Source organism: Ahaetulla prasina, chromosome 2 (genome assembly GCF_028640845.1).
Source record: "Ahaetulla prasina isolate Xishuangbanna chromosome 2, ASM2864084v1, whole genome shotgun sequence".
Lineage (NCBI taxonomy): Eukaryota > Metazoa > Chordata > Lepidosauria > Squamata > Colubridae > Ahaetulla > Ahaetulla prasina.
The window spans coordinates 66,714,448-66,731,157 of record NC_080540.1 but is presented as its reverse complement, the minus strand read 5'-3'; the positions used below and the strand labels follow the sequence as shown (position 1 = coordinate 66,731,157).

Sequence of the window (16,710 nt, the reverse complement as noted above, 5' to 3'; positions counted from 1 at the left end):
ATTGGTTTTAATATATTCATATATATTCTTTAATATATTCATATATATGCTCCAACACGGGAAATTTTTAAGAAAATGTTGGATAACCATTTGTCTGAAATGGTGTAGGGTTTCCTACCTGGGCAGGGAGTTGGACTAGAAGACCTCCAAGGTCCCTTCCAACTCTGTTGTTGTTGTTGTTGTTGTTATTATTATTATTCAATATATTTAGTAGTGCAGTTCAAAACAAATTGCAAAACTAAGGTGGAACATTTAGAAACTTAGTTGAATTTGAAAAGCTTGTAAGACAAAATTTAGAACAGTGAGTAAATTATTATGGAATTGTGACTCAAAAATTAAACATGTCAAAGATTGTATAATTAAATGGATTCATAAGCTAAGCATGACAATTAATATGTAACAATGAGAATACTCATGAAAGATAAATATTATTTACTATGAATATTACAAATGTCTATGAAGATTCTGTTATCCAGGTCATAGTTGCCTCAAAGCTGCTTTTTTCAATTTGAATATTACACTTCTTTTATAATAGAGATCTTGGATAAGATAGAAATTCACTGTTAATTGTTTATTCTGATGACTCTTATTATACTGCTAATTCTGTTAATTACTGAATATGGATTTCATATTAACAATGATTTTTAAGTGCTTCTTTGTTAGAAAAACATATTTATATGCAGCATTAATCCAATGCAACTTTGAAAGTTATTCCATTTGATGTTGCTTGTAAATCTCTTCCATTTTTTTCTTGATTGTGCTTTCAAGTTAAAGAAAATAAATAATAAAATAAAATAGGATAATAAGGAAAGACATGTTGAGATATGTAAGCCGCCCAGATTTACCCTATATTAAAATGGATGGCCAATAAATTTTATAAAAAGGTAAATAACAAACAAAAAGATATGCAAATGAATAAATAAATAATTTTAAGCCTCACCAAAAAAAACCCTTTGATTGGCTGACCAAATCTTACACCATTCTTGAGACAAATCTATGGAAAGTACCTTTGGCAGCTGCATTATTCTGTGATGATGATGAGGCTCTCCGCTGTGTGAGAAAAACTCCCGGGGCCATGGGCTGAGGGCCTCTGTTCATTTGGGCCACCCCAAGTGTGCTGGCACCAGCTGTGTACTCATGGTCTGCTAAACTACTGCTATGGCACTCCAGCCGAGGTTCAGGAGAGCTGCCTTCCTGAGGGATTTTATTGGCATTGTTGGGAGATAGTTTCTTTTTGGTATTCTTTTTCTTCTTGCCCTTTTGCTCCTCCTTTCACATGATGAAGGAAGGGGAGGGGGAGAGAGAAATAACAATCATTAGCTTTCAAAAGTGATAAATTGCCATTAAGGAAAGTGTCCTGACATAGGAGAAGAGAAGGCAGCGCTGCGGGTCAGACTTAAACAAATCATTAGCCTAGAGTCCTTACATTCCCAGAAACTATGAGTCCAACCCCTCTTGAATTCTGTTGAGCCTTATCTGACGCCAATTTAATACTGAACTTTAGTTGACTAGATTCTTGCTTATAGGCTAAAGCAATAAAATCTTCTGAATTGCAAAGTAAAATATGGCCCCGATTCTTTGTACCTGACACCTTCTCAAACAATATAGGCAAGAAAAGTGATGAGCATGGAGAAAAATGTGCAGACCAAGAGGCATAATTGAAGATTTTAAAAAAATACATGATTTTCTAATCTCACACCAAATTATTTGTCAATAATTTGATTTTCCAGAATTATTCATGGGTCTTGATCCTAAAATGTGCCACTGATATTTGCCTGTTGTGTAACTTTTTCCATGGATTGTGTGTGTTGTATCTCTGTAAGTATTTTAAGGTTGCTGAAAACATATTAATGATTAGAACTTTTTTTAGAAATCATGTGATTCCTTTGGGATACACTGACAATATATTAAGACATGAAATGTGCTATTTAGCTTTTAGATATCATGTGTATTATCAAATCAAAGCCACTACAATAATATCACACACAAAAAAAGTGCAGAATTGGTTTCTGAAAGGACACCACCTTTACTGTCCATAAATCCTCAATGCAGATCAATTATACAATTTCAAAAACTGATTCAGCAGAAAAAAACCAAGATGGTCCAGTTGCCTTTTGGGAAAAAAAATCACCTTTGGGACTAAGGTTTACAGCAATCCGAAATCTTACTTTGCTTTACTTTACTTTGCTGCCCTGTATGTAGTCCTCTAATAGGTGCATTAGAACAATGCATTGTGATGGGGTTGGCAAGTTTACCTGAACTGGGCTGAAGGCAACTCAGAAGGACACTTCTAGGGTGGCCACCTGGAGAGTAAGTTTGTGCAGTGAACTGCCTCATTGGAGAAGCAGTGAGTAGAGGGACTGTGCGGAGAAAAGGAGGGCCAAATGGCAACAGAGGCAGAGTGGTAGAGGCAGAGGAGAGCAGCAGATCTGGAGCTGCCTTCAAGAATCTGCATTATCTTTTAGGAGAGGGGTGTCCAAACTTGGCAACTTTAAGACTTGTGGACTTCAGCTCCCAGAATTCCTCAGTAAGCAAAGCTGAGAATTCTGGGAATTGAAGTCCACAAGTCTTAAAGTTGCCAAGGTTGGAGACCCCTGCTATACATATTTCCTCAAAATTAAATCTGACTTAATGTATCATTTTCATTTAGTTAAGTATAACATAGCCAAAAATTTATTCTCCTGAAACCTAACACAAAATTTACTCATTGTAAACAAATACAAGAAAATACTAGAAGAGTGGAAATGATCCATTTCATAATATTATATGACCGCAGTTACAGTAATTGAACAATGTTCAATAATGTTGTTTCTTTTTTAAAATAAAATAAAATAAAATGGTTCTAATAAACCTGGTGCAACACATGAAATAAAAATACAGGAAAATGCTATACACCTTTCAAAGCAAAGCTGGCTGAGGAAATCTAGGAGTTGAAGTCCACAAGTCTTAAAGTTGTCAAGATTGGAGACCCCTGCTTTAGGAGGTGAAATCAATATCAACTCCAAAAAGTCCTTCCATTTGAAAGACTAACATGGCATTCCAAGCACAGTTCTCAAAATGATTTAGAGAGACCACGTTCAGCATTGGCTGGTTTTCCGAGGATTATAGAATAGAATAATTCTTTAGAAATTAAAAGCAAGGTCTCCTTTGATAAATCTTCTCATTAGTAATTTATTCATGGAAGACAATGCTCCATGAAATGTTTCCCAAAAGCAACATTTGGGGAAAGCGATGGCAGGGTCCTGTTTGGAAACCTCACCTGCTGAGATAATTTGGCAGCAGCTGCTGCCAGTCCAGTTTCAATAGAAGCAACTCTTGTACCTTCTCGGACTGGTCTGTCCTGCCGTGGTACTGATGGACCAACTCTTGCTAAATGCAGAAGAAAAAATAAACAGTAAAGTTAACAGGTAATGGAGTGCATATACAATCCACATATATTGTTAATGTCAGGAATGTAACTATTTCAGGCACTACAAAGAAACAAACACAAACCCTGCAATATAAAAAATAAAGCCTGAGCCCTGGTAGCACAGTGGTTAGAATGCAGTATTGCATTCTGTCCACAATTTGGAGTTCAATCCTGATGGGGCTCAAGGTTGACTCAGCCTACCATCCTTCTGAGGTCGGTAAATGAGGACCCAGATTGTTAAGGGCAGTGGTGGGATTCAGCCAGTTCGCACCTATTCGGGAGAACCAGTTGTTAACTTTTTAAGCCAGTGGTAGTCAACCTGGTCCCTACCGCCAACTAGTGGGCGTTCCAGCTTTCATGGTGGGCGGTAGGGGTTTTGTCCAATACTGAAGCACTTTCCTTTTTTTTTTAATTTAATTGACTTTTTAAAAAAAATTCATAGCATTATTTAAAAATATTTTCATTAGGTTTTCATAAAATTCCCCGTGACAATTTAAATTTCAGAAAATATACTATTTGTAGCGCCCACACATAAGTTTAGTTCACGTTACGTGAGTGAAACTAAATGGTGCTATATTGCGACCACAAACAAAAGAGCCTCGTCCCAGAATAGCTCGCGCATCTCCCCTCATACCACCCAGCTGTAACAGACAAGCAGAGCTGGTAGCTGGCGCCCCCGTCCCAAACCCAATCCACAATGTGCGAGAGCCATGCGCACACGACGCTTCACGGCACATTACTGTCGAACTGGTGGGTGGTTAGAAAATTTTTACTACTAACAGAGATACAAAAGTGGGCGGTAGGTATAAAAAGGTTGACTATTCCTGTTCTAAGCAGTTTGGAGAACCAGTTGTTGGAAGAAATCTTATTTTGTTTTTTTCCACTTTACAGGGCTAATCCTGTAAGGAAGGCTGGAAGGAAACATTCTGGTGTTGTTTCTAGCCTAAACTTTATTGCCCTGCTTACAGAAACTGCCTCTCTGGTTAACCCTTATTACATTGTAACAGCTAAAGCAAAGCGCCCATTGATGTGAGTGACATTGAGTTGGCCATGCCCACACGGTCACGCCTAACTAGCTGGTCATTAGGGCAGAGAACCGGTTGTTAAATTATTTGAATCCCACCACTGGTTAAGGGCAATATGCTGACTGCTTAGAGAGGGCTGTGAAGAACTGTGGGGGCAATATGTAAAAGTCTAAGTGCTTACGCTATTTCCATAAATATATAGGTTGGACTCCCATACATTGTTAAACCTAGATTAAGTGAACATATTTCTATGATCATATTATTATCTTCTTGTAATTAAAGCAAACTTTACCAAGATTCCCACAATTCCCCCCCAACCCAACCCCCCCAACCCCCACCCAAGGAGAGGGAACTAGTTGGGTCCCGAGAACAATTTTGATCCTCAGTGTTTCAAAGCATTTGAAATATTTGGCCCCAAAACTTCTCAGAACATTAAAAGAAAAATGTAAAAGCAGGGACATTGTATGATTTCATACACAAAATAAAAAATTGGTTTGAGAAGATCTTAATTAGATCCAGAAAACTTTGTAGAGGTTCTTCAAGAATGCTATGGTTCTGATCTCCAAAGTCCAATCCTTAAAATAATCATGATGTACAGTTCTCTTCTCTCTATCTTTGTATTTTGTAATATTAAAAGGTAATATTAAATAAATTAGATTGTAATATTAAAAGAAAACAAACTGGAAACTAACAGGCCAGGACAAGCTATTCGGATCAAGATATTCTCCATATTAAAATGTATTTATTTGTAGTTCAATGTATGCAATGTACACATATCACTGAAATCTATCGAGTTTTTGTCCTGTATGAGTTTGCATTTAAAATGTCAAAAATATTACCTGTGGTAATAATTGTTACTTATTAACAATTAATACTGTTATTATATGATCACTACTAATGAACATTATGACAATTATGATGATGACCATTGCTCAAATTAACTGTAACCAGACGACACACTGTTTATATAGACATTGAAACTGTTGCTCTTTCTTTATATAGTAAAAATTTAAAAAAATATTTTTTAAAAAAAAATTACCTGTGGGGCTGTATGGGGCGTCATCAGAACTTTTCCTCTTTTTTGATCGAGATTTGAACACTGGATTATCTTCATCTGATTCAAGGGAGGGATAAACTAAACCATGAAAAAGAAATAAAAGTTAGAGTTGTCTTGCATTGCATTAAAAAAATTATTTTTTTTAAAAAAAAAAAAGATGGACCAATGTCTCAATTTCCATAAAACAATTTGCCTTGCAAAAAGTCTTTGGCTTTTCCATGCTATGAACCTGAAGCAGCCACAGATTTAGCTATTGGCAGAGTGAAGCTTTTTCCTGCCTCTTCTATGTTTCACAGCTGGGTGGTCTCCAGAGTTGAGAAAACAGTGCAATAAGGCTACTCAGATTATAACTCAGGATGAGACAAAGTTGAGTAGGAAGGAGATAGAGACCAATGTGATTTATGTTCTTAAACTTTTTCAAAAATATTTTTTGCTGACTTTTAAAAATATTAAACTATCTCTTACAAACTGTTATTCATAATCACATATAGGTGGACCAAAGTACTACATGCTTTAAAAGAAAAAACAAAAAGAAAGGAGCATTTTCCATTAGAATGACAAAAACTTTAATCCTACTGCAAAAAAAAAAAAAAAAGGAAGAGAGGGAGGAAGGGAGAGGGATAGGACTACAAGAGATTCCTCAATTTAGGACTACAATTGGGACCTGCAGTTTGGCTTCCCCATTGATTTTGCTTGTCAGAAACTGGATGAAAAGGTCATAAATGGTGGTCATGTGACCCTAGGATGCTGCAACCATCATAAATGTGAGCTGGTTGCCAAGCACCTGATCATGATCAAGTGGCCATCAGGACATTGAAACAATTGTAAGCGCAAGGATTGGTCATAAGTCACTTTCTTTAGTTGCATTGTAACTTCAAATGGTCCCTAAATGAATGACGTTTAAGACTACCTGTGTGTGTGTGTGTAGGTGTGTATAAGTGTGTGTATGTATGTGTTTTTATAGGTAGCCTTTGCTTACTGACTGCCTTGTTTAGGAACTATCTGAAGTTACAACAGTGTAAAAAACAACAACCCTTATATTTATGATCACAGTGCCTCATGGTCATGTGATTGCCATTTGGGCACTTGTCAACCTATGTCCATTTATGCCCATGTTGATCATTTGAGTGTTTTCCAACCAGTTGGTGACAAGCAGGATTAATAGACAAGGTGGACGTTAAATGCAAGTCAGAGACACATGATGTTTCACTTTACAAGCGTGGTAACTCACTAATAACCTAATGGGAAGTTACATTGTAAGTCTGTCATGGACATGTGATTTTTCTACTTTGCAACTGAGGTACTTAGCAACAGAACTGCCGGTTTCAATTCTGGTTGCTAAGTGAGGCCTGCAAGTGTGCCACTTTCTCTACAACAATGCTCCCTAATACTACATTTTTACTTTGTAGGGACATTTCTCTTTTCCATTCAGTATTTCCCAGTTTGTAGTCTAAATTGCATTAAAGTTTGAAGTAAATCCAAGTTAACCAAATAACCTATCCAAAATGGAGACTTTGTTTTCATTTCTTCTGTTAGGCCAATAATGTTTATACACCAGAAGTAATTGCATCAGTTTAACCGCTGAATGAAAATGTGCTGACCAGATGTGGCACTAACGGAATCTTGGTGGACTAACCATCTTACAACAAAGCAAACCTATTAAGTGGTAGCGTAAATACATAATTAGCAAGAATGTTGATCTCCCCAGAACAAACTTCTCTTCTTTCAGGATGTCACATTTAGAGCGTGTCTCTACATTACACTTTTGCCGAGTTTTAAAGTTAATTTAACTTGAGTGATATGTCTTCAGGTAATGTAATTTTAACATCTGTTTATGTTTTGTCAAATCTGTATAACGAAGAGTCACGTTTTCATTTAATTTCAGAGAATTTCAATATGTATATATTCATCGCATCATATATTGAAAGCAGAAATTACATCTTTTTAAGGATTTGGACCAAGGGCAGCTATTTTAATGCAATGTTGTGCATGTCCCTAATATCTATATATTTATTAGAAGCTAAATAATACTCTCTTTCTGCCTGCCTGCCTGCCTGCCTGCCTAGCTAGCTAGCTAGAAAGCTAGCTAGCTATTTTATATATATATTCAAAGTTTGTCACTTTTTTTAGTTTATTTTAGTTTATTTTTTGCTGCCTTTGAATCAGTCTTGATTCCTGGTGATTGCCTGAACTAGTCTGTAAAGTTTTCTTGACAATATTTTCAGAAGTGACTTGCTATGACCTTCTTCCTAAGACTGAGAGAATGATTGGCCCAAAGTCACCCTATTGTCTTTCATTCCTAAAGAGCAGGGGTGAAATGTAAAATTTGTTACTACCGGTTCTGTGGGCATGGCATGGTGGGGGTAATGTGACTGGGTGGGCGTGGCCAACTTTTTTTTTTTTACTTTTAAAAGCATTTTTTCTACAACCTCTTCGGCAGAAGAGGTTGTAAAAAACATGCTTTTAAAAGCTTGTGATGATCAGGCAACTCAGCTGGGATCGTCAGAGGAAAATAAGCTTTTAAAGGGGTCTAATGATCCCACCTGAGTTGCCTGATCACCAAAACCTTTTAAAAACATTTTTTCTACAACCTCTTTGGCCGAAGAACTTGTAGAAAACATGCTTTTAAAGGATTCTGGCGATCAGGCAACTCAGCTGGGATCGCCAGAGGAGCTTTTTAAAAGCTTTTTTTTTTACAACCTCTTCAGCTGAAGAGATTGTAGAAAAAATGCTTTTAAAGGATTCTGATCGTGAGGCCCAGCTGAGCCACAGGATCATCAGAGGCTTTTAAAAGTAAAAAAAAAAAACCTCTGATGATCGTGTGGCTCACCTGGGGTGGGGGGAGGCAGAGATTTTTGCTACCGGTTCTCCGAACCACCTGCCACCATCGCTAGCGGATTGGGTGATCCGGTCCGAACCGGGAGCATTTCATCCCTGCTTAAAGAGAGGCTAAAATTCATAGTGTTCCATGTTCTAGACTGGTGCCTTAATCACTACACCAAACTGGTTCTCCTTCTACTGTTAAGCGGTAACGATAAAGGTTTCCCCTGTCCACTTGTTTCCAACTCTATGGGGTGGTACTCATCTCTGTTGCTTAGCTGAGGCAGCCAGCAATGTCTGTTTCCGTGATTCATGTGGCCAGCATGACTATATGCCGAGCCACATATTGGTTACCTTTCCACCAAAGTGCTACCTATTTGTCTACTTGTATTTGTATGTTTTCGAACTAATAAGTGGGCAGGAAGTGGGCCAAGTAATGGGAACTCACTCTGTTGCACAATTCTCGGTCTTGAACCTGGGCTATTAGCTTTCCAGCTGACAAGTTCAGTGTCCTTAACCATCGGTCCCTCCTTCTACTATTACCATTCCATTAAAAATGAAGTTATTCTATCTTTGATGAAGCACTACACTAATAAGTGCTTTGAATCACTCAATCATTAATTTTAAAAGGTAGTACACAACTTTCCCCTTTTCTTCCCCTTACCCCAGAATGTAGAATTTGATACTGAATGGACTGAAAACAGAAAGATGAAGCATTAATTGATAGGATGATGAAGAGTAATACTGGGGAATCTGTCTACACATTTCTAGGCTGGGATTTTATGATTGATAAGGGCAACAACTTTCTTGACTAAAAACTTGAGAAAACAAATTTTAATTTGCATAGCTAAGATAAAGTGATGGTTCTGAACTTAGAGAGGCCTAATTCTTGGAATTTGCGTTAATCAACATAAACAGAAAATTTTTATGCAAGGTATCAGAAATTATCCTTAACCATAGGAACATAAGGAAAAATCATTTCAATCTTTACCCAATGTTGTAACAGTATACAACATATGAAGTCCTGGGTCCAACAGCCTTTATTACACTATCCATGTGAGCAAGCTATGCAGAATTAGCTTGCTACTTACATAATTCTATACAATTTTCCTAACAATTAAGGCAGAAGATAAGTATGGGAACTGTCAATCAGATATTATGCAGATCTTACTTACACCTTGGAGCTGATATTCAGTTGCCTTCAATCAACCCATGTATCATAGGCCTTAACACACATTCAAACGTAAGTTTTGGCTAGTCTTACTTTGAAAATTTGAAATCTCTCAGCTGAAAAATTTGTAGCAAACTCTCCCTATGTCACAAGGAAAAAGCATCTGAACTTTGCAGTCAGACCACTGGCAAACATCTGCTTCAGGAACTTTGACAAAGAAACAGGGTGCTACTCTTTTCAGCTTCAAAAGAGCTATCTTTGGAAATTTCACTGCCTTTCTATGATTACTATCCAGGAGAGAACTTAAGTAGGATTTTCATACCATAATCAGAATCTTTAAAACAAGCATCTAAGTGATCCTGGTCTTCGTCATAATCTTCAATATCAATATTGTTTTTTGCAGTCTTTTTCAACAATCGTTTGCCCGCATTTTTGCTATTGCTGCTTCCAGATTTTTTGGAGTTGGTGGCAGAGATGGAATTATTCTTAGCTTGATTGGAGCCCCATGAAGGCTGTAGGCAAGAGTCTGAAGACTGGAGATTTGCCATTGATAACATTCCTTGGATAGCTTCCTGTGTGCTGGGAGATGCAGGTGGTTGACTAAAAGAGAAGGAAGAGGGAAAAGAGAAACCTTTCAAATTAAAACAAATATAGAAGTTATAGAATACATATATAATGTTATAAATTGCTAATTATATTATCCATTGTAATATGTGTGGCTTTTTTCCACAAACAGGTCAAGCTCACATGGGCAAATGTGGCTTTTTTCTGGTCAAACAGGTCAACCCCACATGGGCAAAGGTATAGGATAAAATTGGACATTGTGGTCAAAAACATACAGAAACCAAGCAGACGGGGATTTCAGAGGCACATTTGAAACACTTCCCATCTGAAGTTATAATAACTTTCAACATTTCCTTCTTCCAGGAGAAGATAGACTTGTTCCCTGTTGTTCTGCTGAAAGAAACAATTTTATCAATTGAATATTTTAATTGGATCCATCCATTATATTTAAATACAAAAGACCAAGGGACAATTGTCATGAAAATTCTAGAATGGATGTTGTGATGTTACATTGCACTGCTAAATTAGGAATTGTGGATGGTTCTTTTCAATTGATTCAAATACTATTGTATTTTTTCTTACAAGGTAAGTTGTTAAAAGGGATAAAATAGGTAACAAACAATCCCAGAGAGAAGCACATGTTTCTCTCTTTCTAATCTTTCTTTTTTTGGTTGGCTGTAATTGTTGTTGCTTATTTTTAACAACAATGGGCTCCATCAATTTAATCTAACAAAGCAGGGGAAAGCATTAAAAAAGTATCTAAATACTTCCAATTAGTTTTTTTTTCCAAGTGAAAAACACTGTAAGGAAATAGAAATTTGTATGCAATACTTGAAAGCAAAACAAGACATGAAATGAAAGTCCAAGAAAAATCTCTTCTGGAACTGCCTGGGACATGATCAAATCTGCAACACAGAATCTATAGATCACTGAAGATGACAATATAATTCTAGATGACATTGGGGTAGCTGTTTACAGTTTCACACCACAATGTTGCTGATTCCATAATAATCTGCATGAGTGAAGGAAACACTTTCTCCGACTTCATCATAAGAACCATCAACAAAATATGAAACATAAAACTTTATAAGCCTGGAATGTTTTCAAGCAAAGTTCCTTGGACTGACAAAACCATAACTGATTTGGCTACAATTGCACAAGGTACACTTTGGGTGGAGGGAGGGAAGGGTGGATGAAAATGGCTCTATTATGCTTTGGTATTGTGTGGCAGCCATTGCCATAGAAAATGCTGGGAGGGGGATTCAACTAAATGTCAACATATCCTAGAGAATCTAATGTCTCACAGTCAGTGAAGAAACTGAAGTTGACAACAAGATGGCTATTTCAGCAAGAAGGCAAACCAAACGATGGTATATCTCCAAATTGACCATGAAGTATTGACAGAAAAGAAAAATAAATGTTTTAGACTGGCCTGCACAGCCTAAGAATATTATCAAAAATTGTGGGTTTTTTTTTTTATTTCAATGCGTACAGGAGGTCTATTTTTGAGCTGGAAGACCTCTGCAGGAAGAAAATTCCAAAGGCTCAACTGGCTACAAACAATATTGTGAAGCAACTATTTTCACCAAAGGTGCTGCAAATTACTGACTGGAAGGGAGTTTTGCACCTGCTGTGATAATTGTTTATTTTGAATGCATAAACAGCATGCCTTCATATTTGCAGAAAGATGTGTTGTTGAGCTTTGTATCTTGCTAATGTATCAGCGGCCATGCAGCTGTATGTATAAGTCAATTTTCTTGTGAGGAGCCCTGAAGAAATGAAAACAGCAACGGTAGCTCTTTTTAGTAGTACAGGATATGGGTGAGCACTTGCTTCCCCTCATTAAGAAAATGAGTTCAAAAGAGAAATTTGTGAAAAGAGAGCCAATACATCAACCTATTCTAAAATATGTTAGACTCTGGAAAAACACCCTATGATGTTCACAGGTTATGTTTGGATCAATTTTGGATGGAGTTGGTGTTTTGAGGAATTTTGTCCCTTTTGTAGTGCTATGCCAAAAATTAGCAAACCTGATTTTATTACTATAGTCAACTCCAAGAGCATTTAAGACATTTCTTTGTGTTCTCCAAGAGCTCTCTTAAAACCTTGAACCCTGAATCAAATGTAAATGGACCATCAAAAGTTGCCTGCCAAATGGGAAAATTAGAGGGGAACTGCCTAGAGGAAGGTGAGTGTTAGCAAATAAATTGTGGGATCTGATCAAAACCAGTGGCTGGGCTGGCAGAGGGAAATCCAAGTTCTTCCCAAACTCTTAAAGCGACAGAGCATTCAAGCACGAACTCAAATGGAAGTCTCCTAAAGGACTGTGTTTTTTTAAACTGAATTGCCTGTCACTTTGCCTTGGGCTTAAAGATTCTGTTGATCCTACTCTTGAACAATTTCCTTAATATCAATAAGATCTGTGCAAGAAATGTTTACATTGGATTGCGCCCAATGTGTTTTTCATTAAGGATATTTGCGTGTTAGTAATTCTGGATCTGCTCAACGTGAAATATAAAACAGGAAACAATTATTAAACCCTGGAAAATCATATCCTCTTTTTGTACTTGTAGTGATTATTAGCATATATTTTTCTTTAATGAGAGAAAATACCGAAGAAAGTTTTTTTTCCCCATACGTAGTGAATGGCTGGTGCTGAATTCTACACATCATTAAGATTGGTTCTCTGGCTGAATATAACAATAGGATTATCATAGATCTCTTTGTTCTTTTAAAAATGTATGTATGATAAGTCTTGACTATCAACATTTGAGTAAATCTTTTTTTCAAAAGAAGGTAAGGAGGAGGATTTTTGATCAATTTGTTCTGTTTATAACATGGTTCCCAGGCCTACCCAACCCTTTTTATTCTTATGTTTATCAAAGTAAGGTTATGTTGATCCTTTAATGTTTTTGTATATAATGCTGTTGTGCTAATTAATTAGTACTAACTAAATTTAAAAAGGTATCTAGAGAGGTGAAGTATGCAAAATGCATGTTGTGTAGTTAAAAAATAGGTAAAGGTAAAGGTACCCCTTGCACATATGTGCTAGTCGATCCCGATTCTAGGGGGCGGTGCTCATCTCCGTTTCAAAGCTGAAGAGCCAGCACTGTCTGAAGACGTCTCCGTGGTCATGTGGCTGGCATGACTCAATGCCAAAGGCACACGGAGCGCTGTTACCTTCCCACCAAAGGTGGTCCCTATTTTTTCTACTTGCATTTTTACGTGCTTTCGAAACTGCTAGGTTGGCAGAAGCTGGGACAAGTAACGGGAGCTCACCCCATTACACGGCAGCACTAGGGATTCGAACCGCTGAGCTGCTGACCTTTTCAATCGACAAGATCAACGTCCTAGCCCCTGAGCCACCGCGTCCCTAGAGTTAAAAAATACTTATATCTAATTTAATCTAATATTAATCGTTTCATAGCTCCCATCACCAATCTCTTTCCACTTATGACTGTATGACTATAACTTGTTGCTGGCAATCCTTATGATTTATATTGATATATTGATCATCAATTGTGTTGTAAATGTTGTACCTTGATGAACGTATCTTTTCTTTTATGTAACACTGAGAGCATATGCACCAAGACAAATTCCTTGTGTGTCCAATCACACTTGGCCAATAAATTCTATTCTATTTTATCTGTTATGTGTCAAAACTATGATTAGTTCTGTCAGCCTGCCAGTTTTGTTTTGAATAAACAAACTTTAACCATTCAGTGATTGCTACATATGTAATTTTTTAAAAGTTCTATATATACAATTACAAAAAGATTTCTCTATGAAGAAAATATAATTACAATATAAATTCCAGTGCATTACGAATAATAATTATTTCTCTAAAAGTGAGGACCCAGATTGTTGGGCGCAATAAATTGACTTTATATATAATATACAAATGGATGAAGACTATTGCTTAACATAGTGTAAGCCGCCCTGAGTCTTCGGAGAAGGGCGGGATATAATGCAAATTAAAAAAAAAGTATAAAAGATAACTCCAGTTCTTTTATCCAGACACAGACCGTTTGTTTTTCCATTTCTGCTATTTCAAGAATCCACTTAATTCAGAATAATTCAGAAAGACAACATGGTTGTGATAAAAATATTAGAAACCTTATTGGCGGGGGGGGAGGGGAAATTTGGCGAACCATTACTCTGTACCTTGATGTATTATTTCTATAACATAGGTCTAGAAATTTGTCCCTGTTTGGAGATTCTCCAAATACAATTCCAATTTGCAAAGAATAGCTTGATTCTACAGAGAGATCTAGCATCTCTCCAGCTATGAATCTAGTATCAATATCTGCATCTTTGCATATGATATTACTTGTGATTTCAGAAGGATAACACTGATATAGATATCTATTTAGATAAATAATTTGTCTCTGGTGCAATGATGAGTACTAGGCAGCCAGATCAACTGCTGTATTAGTTTTCTGAATTGCTCTAGAACAGGACTACTCCCATAAATGGTGAAATAATACAGCGCAGCAAAGCTCAGCCACCAGACACATGTGCAATTCAGAAGATTGTTCCAACAGTGGAAGGGGTATTTTGTCCACAATCTTCTCAAAAATAGATTTGCTTGACCAACTCCAGATTGAAGAGTTGAGAAGACGTGCTTCTCAATGAAGTACTGAATGATTTATACCTTGAGTTTTTCTGGAGTTTTATTTATTCCCAATTCTTTTGTTTGAAGCAAACTGATAATATTCTACTTTGAAATTAATTGTAAGATAAATTCAGTACGCACCTCTAGCAAAGTGTCCATTTTGTTAAAAAAATATGTATTAGTCAAATTTATTGATCCCAACAAAATCAGAGAGCATCAATTCAATGGATTACTAATGGTTGCACATATCTGTCCTAGGGTAATGCCTTATGATAGATAACTTAGACTAGGAAGTGGAGGGAGCTAAGATTTGCATTTGCCTTTTGGTGGGATATTGAGGGTGAATCTCAAAAGGTAGACAGGATCAGATGAGTCTCCAAAATTTGATTATATTAATGTAAAATGAATTGTACCAAATGAATACATATACTCATACTCTTGCATATTTAATCATTTCCCCCTACAACTATATTAAATCATGTAATATTGTGGTGAGCTTTGACGGTTCTGGTTCTCAGGGCCATGGCATTTAGGGGTCGCATATTGTAAAAAACATTAACATTGGTTAAATCTTTATATTTACCCAAATCTTTCTCCTTTCTCCTTTAACCACTAAACAACATTATGTGAAATATAATTAATAAGAAATAGATTTTAATTATTCACTGAAGAATTCAGGTTACTTTGCACAACCTTTAATGGACTAGTGAAATGGAAAGTATCTCAGGAAAGCTTCTGCCTTAATATATTTACTAATCTTTAAACTGCCTCCATATTCTCCATCATTGTCTGTATACACAGACAGAGAAAATGCAGTTTAAATGTGAAGAAATAGGTTGTGCATCTTGATTGGAATAGGAAAAGGAGATTTAGATTTCCTTCAGGAATCCATGTGCACCTTTTAGCAACTCCTTCAAAAAGAAAAAATAGATTTCTCTAATTTTTCTCCTGAGCTTTCAAAGCCAACTTTATCCAGTGCATCCTTTCAATAAACCAATAATTAGAAGAATGAGCAATTTATGCAATTTTTGTGTGTGTGTGTGTGTGTGTGTGTGTGTGTGTGTGTGTGTGTGTGTGTGTGTGGAGAGAGGGCGGGGGGAGAGAGGGAGAGAGTGGGAGAGAGAAAGATTCTTATATTCTCTTAATTAAATTATTTAAAAATATAACAGGATTTTTGTTACCACAATGTTAGAACAGCACCTCCCCAAAGATTCAATCCCAACCCGGCTAGTCTTTCACAAGGCACTGAAGACCTGCCTGTTCACCTAGGCATTTAAGTCTGTAGTGATGGATATATTCTTAGTTTATTCTGAGGTGGACTCACCCACATGGGGTGGGTTCTCTGTGTTTCAACCTTTATAAGCTATATAAATCAAATACATATTATAAATACATATCATGTAAAGAAAGAGGTTAACCGTCCTTATGCATACCTGTTGCTGTTGTACTCTAAACCCCCAACTTCCTTGCTTGCCTGCAAAAGATCTAGAATGCCAGCTGAACTTGCAGCCTCTTTCTTCGCTTTAGAATTGCGCCCTGGCTTGGCCTCTGTGTCAATGTGAAGAGAATCTTCATCAGAGGAGTCATCACTCTGCAAAAATCAAAGGAAGAGTATAACTCACAGTCATTCATGCCCTGATCTCCTCCAGAGAGGATTACTATAACATGCTTTAGGTAGGGCTGATCTTACAGAGCATCCAGAAGCTGTAGAGTGGCTTCATAGTGTAGGGTGTGGCAATTTTTTTGATTTCCAAACATTAGCGGTTCTCAAATGTTGTGACATGCCTTGGGGATTGTAAAGGTATTTTGGTTACTTTAATATCATTTAGATGTCCTTGATAAGTAACCACATAAATATCATAACTTTTAAACATTTTGTTTGTTTTGTTTGAGCCGCCCCAGTATGGTGCATGTCTTTGAGCTATGTGGGCTGCCTGTCTGCTTCTGGATGCAATTCAACCTGCTGGTTTTGACTTTAAAGCTGTACATAGCATGGGACCAGGATATATGAAGGAGCACTTCTTCCCAATTATATCTTCTGTCCCATTA

The 16,710-nt window shown here is 36.8% G+C and overlaps 1 protein-coding gene across 1 annotated transcript in view; it reads right to left on the bottom strand.

Moving 5' to 3' along the window:
- Nucleotides 1-16,710, bottom strand: part of PHF2 (PHD finger protein 2) — a 147,783-nt gene that overhangs the window by 6,402 nt on the left and 124,671 nt on the right. The window contains exons 17-21 of the mRNA XM_058167411.1: nucleotides 16,095-16,252; nucleotides 9,805-10,082; nucleotides 5,474-5,569; nucleotides 3,260-3,369; nucleotides 1,008-1,269 (exon numbers count right to left, since the gene is read on the bottom strand). Of these exons, the coding sequence (XP_058023394.1) occupies nucleotides 1,008-1,269; nucleotides 3,260-3,369; nucleotides 5,474-5,569; nucleotides 9,805-10,082; nucleotides 16,095-16,252 (904 nt within the window). The remainder of the gene's footprint in view (nucleotides 1-1,007; nucleotides 1,270-3,259; nucleotides 3,370-5,473; nucleotides 5,570-9,804; nucleotides 10,083-16,094; nucleotides 16,253-16,710) is intronic.